At 56.2% G+C, this 10,180-nt stretch overlaps 1 protein-coding gene across 3 annotated transcripts; it reads right to left on the reverse strand.

Moving 5' to 3' along the window:
• Positions 1-494: 494 nt before the first annotated feature.
• Positions 495-4,949, reverse strand: GFI1B (growth factor independent 1B transcriptional repressor; the record flags this gene model as incomplete). Of its 3 annotated transcripts, none has more annotated exons than XM_082842430.1 (6): positions 495-673; positions 1,691-1,856; positions 2,801-2,938; positions 3,506-3,777; positions 4,201-4,341; positions 4,850-4,949. In XM_082842430.1, the coding sequence occupies 6 exons, from the start codon at positions 4,947-4,949 to the stop codon at positions 495-497; spliced, it is 996 nt and encodes a 331-aa protein (XP_082698556.1). The 3 variants fall into 3 exon arrangements, with proteins under 3 accessions (XP_082698556.1, XP_082698555.1, XP_082698557.1); XM_082842429.1 differs by having other exon boundaries at positions 1,691-1,955; XM_082842431.1 differs by lacking the exon at positions 2,801-2,938.
• Positions 4,950-10,180: the final 5,231 nt, after the last annotated feature.

Raw genomic sequence — 10,180 nt, forward strand, 5'->3', positions numbered from 1 at the left:
GAGTGGGGAACAGCCAGCACATTGGCTGAAGCAGAGGGGTTCTAGGTCTCCCACTGGGGCAGGAGACAGCTCTGACCACCCACGGCAGCCAGAAAGGGGCCTGCTGAACACCGAGCTGACCAGATCCCGGTGAGCAGCAGGCAGGGGGAGGAGTTCTCTGTGGGTCCCAGCTCTGGTCTGTTCTTGGCATCGCAGTACACCTGGGGCTACTCTGGCCTCCTGGCTCTGCCTCGGGGGGAAGGCACCGAGCCCTTAGACCTGTAGACGACATCAGCTCAGAAAAGATCCAGCTGCCACACTTTGCAGCAGGAGAATTGTTGGTCCAGAGAGGGAAAGTGACTTGCCCGAGGTCACACAGCAATTTTGTGAGTCTCAAAACAAGCTCGTCCAGTGCTGCCTCCAGGAGCCTGGGGATCTGGGTGTGTGAGGCTGGCCTCCCTCCAGGTGACACGATCTTGGGGCAGGCCGGTCAGGAGCTGGGAGCGGGGACAGCCTCACTTGAGGTTGTGCTGGCTCTCGCGGTGCCGCCGCAGGTCCACTTTACGCTGGAAGCCTTTGGTGCACAGCTCACAGCTGAAGGGCTTGAAGCCCGTGTGCTTCCGGCTGTGAGTGATGAGGTTGGAGCTCTGGCTGAAAGCCTTCCCACACACCTGGCACTTGTGTGGTTTCTCACCTGTGGGGCGGCAAGTACAGGGTCAGGGCCGTTTGGACCAGACCTGCTGCCCCAATGCCCTGCAGTTATTCTCTGGAATTTTATTATGTTTTATCGCACGTTTACTTTAGAAAAATAATTAGAAAAGGGAGACAAGAAAAATACAACTCTGACCACCCAACCCCTCGGCCAATCGTACCCCAGTTTTAAGGCAGGGACTGGGTCCACCTTGTTTATCAATGAAGCCCAGCACCTGGTACAGGACCCTGCACAAAAGAGCACTGGCTAACAGCTGAGGAATGAATGCATGGGGAATGAATGAATGAATGAATGAAGGGATGAATGAATGGTTGGAAGAATGAGTGAATGGATGACCGAATGGGGAAAGAATGAATGGGGAAATGGATAAATGAATGGCTGGAAGGATGAATGAAAAAGTGACCAAATGGGGGAACAAATGAATGGATGGAGGAATGAATGACTGAATGACAGTGGGGAATGAAGGAATGGATGACTGAATGAGGATGAATGAATGGCTGGAGGGATGATGAATGAGTGACCAAACGGGGAATGGGTGAATGAGTGGGGGACCAAAAGGGTGAGTAGCAGCATGACCGAATGAATGACCAAATGGGAAATGAATGAATGTGGGAATGAAGGAATGAATGGCTGGAGGAATGAGCGAATGAAGGAATGATGAACAAAGGAGAAATTCACCTGCTGGTCTCACTTCTACACACAGATTATCAGTGTCGACATTTTGCTATTTCCTTCCAGTACTTTTTCTACGCAGTAAGTAACACAGCGTACCCCGCCCTCCTGTTGGAGCAGGGTGGCCTCCCCTGTGTAACCTGACACCCCCATCCCTCCCCACCCGGGGCCTAAAGCCCGCACCTTTTAACAGTGAAAGGTTGGGTGCCCGCAGGCTCTGTCTGGGCCCTGGGGTGGGGGGCTTGGTGGGGGCGGGGTGGGGGGAGGGTCGGCGGACCCAGGCCGGGGAGGAGCTCTGCTGGGGCAGAGCGCGGGCCGCGGCCTCACCGGTGTGGATGTAGGTGTGCTTCTTCATGTCCGACTTCTGGTGGAAGCGTTTGCCGCAGAACTGGCAGGGGTAGGGCCGCGTGTCCGAGTGGATGAGCAGGTGGGTGGACAGGGTGGACGAGCGCTTGAAGGCCTTGCCGCACATCCGGCACTCGAAGCTGCGCCCCTGCCGGAGGAAACGAGGCCCCGGGGGGTCAGGCGCAGGTGGGGCCTCGCGACCCGGGACTGCCAGGCTTGGCGCGGGACTGGACCCGGCCAGGATCCCCTGAGGAACAGGACACTCCATTGGGGTGGCCTCGAGGATGGGGCCTGGAGGAGCAGGAACCAGGGACCCCCATTCCTGCCTCCTGGGAGGGGCCGAGGCCTGGCCCCTGAGTGGCCTCCTATTAGGGGATTTCCCCTTGTGGTTTGTTTAAGCGGCTGAATTATTGGGGCCCAATTCTGGCTTCTGCCTCTTACTCGCCACGTGACCTTTGGCAAGTCATTTAACCTCCCCGGGACTCAGTTTCCCCATCTGTACATTGGATCATTATGGGTAGTGACCTCAAAGGATCGTTGGGAGGATTGGAGGTCGGGAACTGAGCTGGCAACTGGCACGTGGCACATTCTAACCCTCTTTTCCTGCGTTTCCCACCTGAGCTTTTATATCTACCCAGGTGTTAGCAACTCAGGTCAGTGTCAGGTGCTTTCCCTGGAATGGGATTCTGAGGAAGGGATTTCGGCATCAGGTAGGGCTAAGTGGGATGAGATGAACATTTAAGCCTGATTTCAAGATTCTAAGAGTCAAGGGTCTCAGAGGTGAGAAACCTGTCCTGACCACCCAGGAGGTGGGGTCATTCCTCAGCATCCCAGACATCTCGCTGCCCCCGAAATCCCACCTGAGCTCCTAGCCTCTTCCAACTGTACATGAAGCCAGCTTGGTCCATCAGGGACTCAAATGTGTTAAGGGCGGGTGACGGAGACCCAGATCAGGGCGGCAGATAATGAGGGCCCCCCGATCTGTCACCTTCAGGGGCACAGAGAGAGACCCACCGAAGCCCCCTAGGCTTCCTGGGGGGAGCACAGAGCAGGAGTGGGAAGTGGGGGTGCTGTGCTCAGCCAGCTGCCCACCTGGGAGTGGACGTGCGTGTGCTGCTCCAGGCTCACTGCATGGCCGAAGGTTTTGCCGCAGACGTTGCAGGCGAAGGGCCGGGTCCCACTGTGGGAGCGGCGGACGTGCACCTCGAGCCCATGTGGGGTGGAGAACACCTGCAGGAGGGGCAGAGCATGAGGCGCCGGGGGTGCAGAGAGGGAGAGGGCCGGGGTCCCACCTCTGCACCCAGCTAAGCCACAGGTGGGTGTACAGGAAAAGGAACACTGGATTGCCGACACACACTGCTGCCATGTGCTGTGTGTCCTGGGAAGGTCCCTTTCCCTCTCTGCGGCTGGCTTTCCTGTCTATAGAATGGAGTCTGGGAGGGGGGATCTGGAAGGCCCCTCCTGGCCCTATCTGGAGGCTGAATGGCGGTTAAAAAGTGGGAGTTGGGCAGAGCCAGGTTTGAATGCTGGTTGTGATGTCTACTTGCTGTGTGCTATTGGGCAACGTCTCTGAACCTTAGCCCTTCGTCCACCTCCCGGGGCTTAGCACAGGGATGAGCACATGGTCAGGGCTCAATGAATGGTGATGAGGGCGAATGTTGCGAGTCCTTGATCCCACCAGAGGACCCAAGAGTCACATCACAGGGGGCACCCAACTCTGAGCACTCGCAGCTGCCAGGGTGCTGGAGAGGCGATGCAAGCAGGACACGAGAGCCCACCCGCATCCCGGCCACCCACCTTGCTGCACTTGATGCAGTGGTATGCGTCCAAGCCCGGGGAGTAGTGGAGGCTAAAGTCCAAGGGCGGCTCAGTGCTGGGCACCAGAGGGCTGCCATACAGGCTGACGGAGCGCTCCAGGAAGGCAGACTGCATGGTGGAGGGGGCCTGCTGGTAGCTGTGCCCGTAGGATGAAGCCAGGGCATCCCAGGAGAATCTGGGCTTGTAGAACGGGGGTGAGTCGGAGGATGGCGAGCCCTCATCCTGGGGTCGGGACGTCACAGCAGGCCCCTCTGTGGAGAGTGGGACATATACCTAGTGGTGACGTTAAAAGCAGGGCACCCACTCCCCGCCACCCTCCACTGTGACCTCATGCTGAGGCTTTGGTGTGTAGCCCCAATTATTTACTGGGGGGTGGTCTGGGTCCTCACTGTGGCTCCTTGACTTTTCAGTCCAGAAATGTGCCCCAAGCCCTGCAGAGTGCCCACCTCACGCACTACGTGGGCCTGTCCAGCTGCTTCCTCTGCCCCACCACACAGAAGCTCTCATGTGGGAATGAACTCCCCGTCCTGGAGGGATTCGAGCAGAAGCCTGAGGGCCTGGACTGTCGATCCTCCCTGACTCCACAACTCCGAGGGGCCCCACTTCCACAGGCCCATCCATCCTCCATTCCCCTTGCACCCGCTGGGGAGTGGCGGGGGTCCCCTGCTGGGTACCTGGGGCGGAGGCCATCCTGGTCATCAAGCTCTGGTCCAGCTCCAGCTCCGGCTCCCGTTTGAGGTCAGTCCAGTCCAGGCACTGGTTTGGGAACAGGGTGCTGAGGACAGGGTTGGTGCTCGGGACCTGGTCCCTGGCCACTGTGGGGAGACAAGACTGTCAGACTTCAGCTCTGGGAAGTCCGGAGGGACCGGGGGAAGGAGGGGCACCAGAGAGAGACCACTGCTGCCACCCCTGGTTCTTCCCAGGATGGTGGGAGCAGCGTGGAGGCCAGGAGGAGACCCCCGCCCTCCCCCTCCCCTCCCCTCCCCTCCCCTCCCCTCCCCCTCCCCCCTCCCCCCCACCGAGGAGAGCTCTCGGACCAGTCTCCATCTTTCTGAGCACCCACCCTCAGCCCTAGATCAGCCTTCTGATTACGAGTCACACGTCAGCTGCTGAGGACAGCGCCAATCAGGATGCTCTCATCACCCCCATGGGGTGAGAAGAGATAGGTGCATTTATTCATTCATTCAACCCACATTTACTGAACTCCTCCTGTTTCCAGACTTGGAAGAGCGGCTACTTCCGGTGGGATGCTGCTGCACCCCCATCACATGGGCAGGGAGTCCTGGTGGGTACAGCAGAAGGCCAGCCCGGGCTATGACTCACCAGGACCAAGGGCAGGAGGCCAGAGGAGCCCATCCTCCTGGGCACGAGGCTGGTGGTAGGTGTGAGCCTTCTTACTCTTCACCAGGAAGGAGCGTGGCATCGTCACCGGGTGCCCCACACCTATAGGGGGAGAAGACGAGAAAGTTTAGGAAGGACGAGAGGACGATACTCCTCTATATTTTAGGACCTCCTCCTAAAATCAAAATCCACTGTCCTGGTTTGAATACTGTCCCCCAAAGTTCACATCCACCCAGAATCTGTGAATGTGACCTTATTTGAAAATAGGGTCTTTGCAGATGTAATCAAGTTAAGGTGATGTCACCCTAGGTGCAGAGAAACCCTAAATCCAATGTGACAAGTGTCTTTATAAGAAGAAGGAAACTTGGACACACAGACACAGACACGTGCAGGAAGAAGGGCCACGTGGAGATGGGGGCAGAGATTTGGAGGGATGCGGCTTCAAGACAAGGATTGCTGGCAAACCAGAAGCTAGGAGACAAGCCTGAAACAGATGCTCCCTCAGAAACTCCAGAGGAGCTGACTTTGCCGACACCTTGTTTTTGGATTTCTAGACTCCAGAACCCTGAATGAATACATTCCTGTTGTGTCAAGCCACCCAGTTTATGTTTTTTTTTTTACAGCGGCTACAAAGCCTAGTGTCCCTCACTCCTCTCTTGCTGGAAAACCAATACACCCACTTCTAGAAAACCCCAGGTCAGCCTGCCCCTGCTGCATGCCCTGAGTTACCCTGGGAGCCGAGAAGGAAGGGCAGGGGTACCTCCATTTGTGAAACACTCTGCACCCTGAACCCAGAAAACTGCATCTGCATCCCGGTGGGGTCTGCATTCAGAGGCCGTGGAAAGTTGTGGTCTGAGCACAGGTTTTGGAGTCAGATGCTCACGGGTTAGAATCCCAGCTCACCCGCTGTGCAATTTGGGGCAGATGCTTAACCTCTCTGGGCCTATTACCTTTTCTGTAAGATGGTAATCCAGGTTGATGGTGCTGGTGAGTGCCTAGTACGTGCTCAGCGCCTATCAGAGAGGAACCTGGCAGGTGGGCTGCAACGAGGGGGGCCACCTCAATCGCAAATCCACGTAATTGTGCAAGTTGGGTGCTGACGTAGCCAGAGCGGGGCTGCACCTTGTCCACAGCTCCAGCCCAGAATCTGGCCCCCAGAGAGGGAGGGGCTCTTCCTCTCTCCTCATGGGTGGAGGAGGTGGTTGAGCTTCTATGTGGAGCTCGAGGCCTGAGAGGACCCCACTGGAGGCCTGAGGTCATTTTATGCACAGGGAGGAAGAGGCCAAGGTCCACCAACTCTAGGGACTGAACACAGGGCAGCCCAGCCCAGGCCCATCACTGAACCCACGGGTCAGCGGGTCGGGGAGTGCAGAGCTGGACCAGCCTGACTACCCGGTGCTCTTGGCTTCTGGTGCAGAGCCCTCTGGGGCAGCGAGCATCTCCTGCCCGCTGCCCCAACCCCCCAAAATGTTTCACATCCCTGCGCCCAGCCAGGAGGCTCTCCTGAGGGCTCCCAGGAGACAGAGCATCTCCTGGTGGTCCTCTGTCCCCGCCACCCCCCAGGCAGAAGCTCAGAGGAAATACTCAGCCGATGCCGGTGCTGATGGCAGCTCAGCTGGGCCCATTCCCCCGGCCTCAGAGGAGGAACCCCCCCACTCCTGGGCCAGCCCAGGCACCAGGCAAGGCTGCAGGCGTGATAGGGCCAAGCGCGGGGAAACAGATCGCGGGAAAAAGCTCTGAACAACAGCGAGGGCCTGGTTGATAAGGCCGTGGCCAAGGAGCCGGCTGGGAGCAGGCAGATTAGAGAGGGAGCTTGGAGCTCTGCCTTGGGAGAGGCCCTGGGAGCCACCCCTTCCCCAGGGGGATGACCCAGAGCAGGCAGAAGAGGTACCCACACCCGTGCCCAGACCTGCCCGCCCCTCTGGGGGCAGCAGGAGTTTGGGCCATGCCGCTTTGCCAGGGGCCATCCCAGGCCCAGCCTTCCTGAATGGAGGCCTCAGTGTCCGGATCTGCTAAATGGCGATCTCAAACCAACTTCCTGGGACTGCTGGGGAGAGAAGGGAACTTTATTTATTACAAACAATTGTGTAGAGGTCCCAGTGCGGTGCCTGGGCTGCTGGGGGGACGGAGGTGCTCAGCCCACAGAGGAGAGGCTTCGGGGGGGCAGGCACTGCTTGGGTCCTGTCTGGTCTGGTGGCATCCCCAGTGCCTGACCCAAAGCCGGCACGCTCCATGGATGGGGTCAAGCCCTGACCAGGAGCCGGGACACGCTCCAGGCCCCTCCCCCTGGGCCCTGAAATGAAGGCGTGGGACCTGATGGCCTCTGGGGTCCGGTCCAGCTGTCAGATTTTGACCACACGAGGCTCAGCCAGCCTGCTGTCCTCCCCAGGCTTGTGGGGCAGCTCTTATCTCCCAGGGACAGTGTTCTTCCTCATGTCTCCCCCTCTCCCCCCGCCCAGGGCTCCACACACTGCCCCTTCCTGCCCCCTTCTAACTCTTGGCTTCAGGAGCCCCCTGAAGAGGCCAGAGCCTGGGCAGAGCGAGAGGAGACCCTCCCGTTCTGGGGGAGGGCCGGGGGGCTGGGCTCCCCTCGCCTTTTATTCTGGGGGGACCTCCATAGCCATGATTTTTTAAAAACATAGTACTTTATTAGTCAATCAACTAGAACCAAAAGTAGGCTTTAAGCCGCTGAGCTAGAACACCAGGAAATACTTCCTGCAGCCCGGATCTGCAGAGCCTCAGCTCTGATAATCCTGGCTTGTGAGCTGAGTGGCTATTACCCCACTTTACAGAGGAGGAACTGAGGCTTAGAGACCGGCTCACAATCCCAGGGCAGAGTGAGGCGGAGCTGGACTTGGTCATCTGCCTCCCAGGCCTCCGTGCTCTTGGCCGTCAGACCACGGGGTGGGCTCTTGTTCAGGGCGGTGGCAACTGAGCTGACAAGCTAAGGAGGAAACCAGGACAGCGCGTGAAGCTCCCCAGCGTGCCCTGCGTCACTGAATCTGACACCCACCGGGGCAAGGGAAGCAGTGATTGTCTTCCCGGGTCACAGGGGGAACCTGAGGCTGAGAGAGGCAAGTGGCTTGTCCAGGGCCTCACAGCAGAGCCAGACCCAGAGCCCCTGCTTGCTAGGACTTGACTCCTGGCCCCAAGCTCTGCCCATCTGCACCTGTGGTCCTTTCAACCCCGGATGAAGACAGCCTGCCTGGAGAAGGGAGGAGAAGTCTCATTGGTGGGGCGAGATGGGGGACAAATCAAATTCCCCTGATCTTTGGACTCTTCCAGGATCCAGCAGGCCCCATCCAGGCTCGTGAGGAGTTTGGGGTGGAGAGGCAGGCGAGAGAACAGGCTTCTTTTAGGAAGCTTCAGTGATCCCTTCGGCTCAGAACCCAAGGAGACCCTAGAGGTCAGCTCATTGGAACCTGGCATGACAACACAATGGCTCTCTGGGGTTCAGAAGCACGTACACAGAGGAGCAAGGGGGTCCCAGGAAGGTGATTCTCGGGGCCCACTCTAGTGATCCCCCCGGGGCCCCCAATCTCTTCCCCTTCCCTCCCTAGAACATTCTCTCCGCTCAGCCTGGCAAAGTGACAGTGGCGAAGCCATCAAGCTCACCAAAGCCATCAAGCCAAATGCACCCAGAGAACTTCCTTTTGACCCCTGTGAGCTGAGTTAAAAAAAAAAAAAAAAAGGAACCAATCACCTATACTGTAGTTAATTAACAACCACACGGTTTGATTCACACTAACCTGTCCTGAGAAAGAGCTACGAGCAGAGATTGTGTAAGAAGCCCAAGATTTCTTCATAACAGAGGCCTTGATGGTATCGGGCCTCCGGAAAGAGCCTCGCTGTTAATATCTCTTCAAAAACCCCCAATCCCAACAGAGGGTTCCCCGACCCTGAGTCAGAATCTCGGCCAGTACTTCTGAAGAGGGGCAGCCCCGCACCCTGACTTCCAGACGGAGCCAGAGCAGCAGGCCTGTGGTTTCCGTGCAACGAGGCGCCTCCCGTGGGGCTGAATCGGATTCTGTGACCTTGAGCCCAACCACGTCAGCCGTCAACCTGGGGCTTGGTTTTCCCATCTCTCAGAAGGGACGGTTGGACTAAGAGATTTCTAAACTTCCCTTTTGCTCTAAAATCCCATGCTGGGGTTCGTTGACTTTTAGCACGGGACCGACCTACCTTGACTAAGAAACTCATCACTCGGGTTCCCTTTTTGGGAGGATTGAGTAAGACACTCCGTTGTTTCTCAGAGTCTGCTACAGAGGACCCTTTGGACTTCCTTTATGCTTAAAGACGCGACTCAAGGGGAAACACAAACAAACAAACAAAAAGCACCCTTTCCATGTAGGAGTCAGGGGACGTGAGCCCAGGTCCTTTTTGGGGCGCCAGCAGAGCGCAGTCATTACTTTTATTCAAAATTTGGAAGGAGTTCTCAAATGTCTCTTCCTAAGTTCAGAGGATGCAATGTCAAAAAGAGGTGACTCCACCTCTGGGTATATAAAAGTATCGAAAGCAGGGACTTGAACAGATATTTGTACACCCAGGTTCATAGCAGTGTTATTGACAACAGCCAAAAGGTGGAAACAACCGATGTGTCCATTAATGGATGAGTGCATGAACAAAGTATAGTATAGACATCACAATGGAATATTATTCAGTCTTCAAAAGGAAAGTGATCCTGACACATGCTACAACACGGGTGAACAATGAGGTCATTATGCCACTTGAAATTAAGCCAGACACCAAAGGATGAATACTGTAGGATTCTACCTACGTGAGTTACCTAGAGTAGTCCAATTCAGAGACAGAAAGTAGGATGGTGGGGGCCAGGGGCTGGGGGGATGGGAGGACTGGGGAGTTATTGCTTACCGGGGACAGAGTTTCAGTTTTTTGCAAGATGAAAGAAGTTCTATCAATGGATGGTGGTGACGGTAGCACAGCAATGTGAATGTGCTTAATGCCACTGAACTGGCCACTTAAAAAATGATTAAAACGGTCCATTTCATGTTATATGTATTTACCTCAATAAAAACAAAAAGGAGTGTAGAGCAACTATACGCCAATAAAAATTAATTTCAAAAACAAAAACAAAACAAAAAGGAGTGAACAAAACATTTCCTGAGCATCTCTGAATTAGAGCTAAAGCAGTTCCCATTGGTTTGAATTCCTGGAAACAAAGGAACAAAAACCACCCTCTAGACTGAGGAAGGGTGAAGTTTTCTGTTGTTTCTGAAAAGGGTTGAGAGGTTGTGTCACAGTGAAGCATCATATGTGATCATGTTAGTTTTCCCGGGGGGTGGGGTGGGGATA

This window comes from Leucopleurus acutus, assembly GCF_964270905.1.
Source record: "Leucopleurus acutus genome assembly, chromosome: 7".
NCBI lineage: Eukaryota > Metazoa > Chordata > Mammalia > Artiodactyla > Delphinidae > Leucopleurus > Leucopleurus acutus.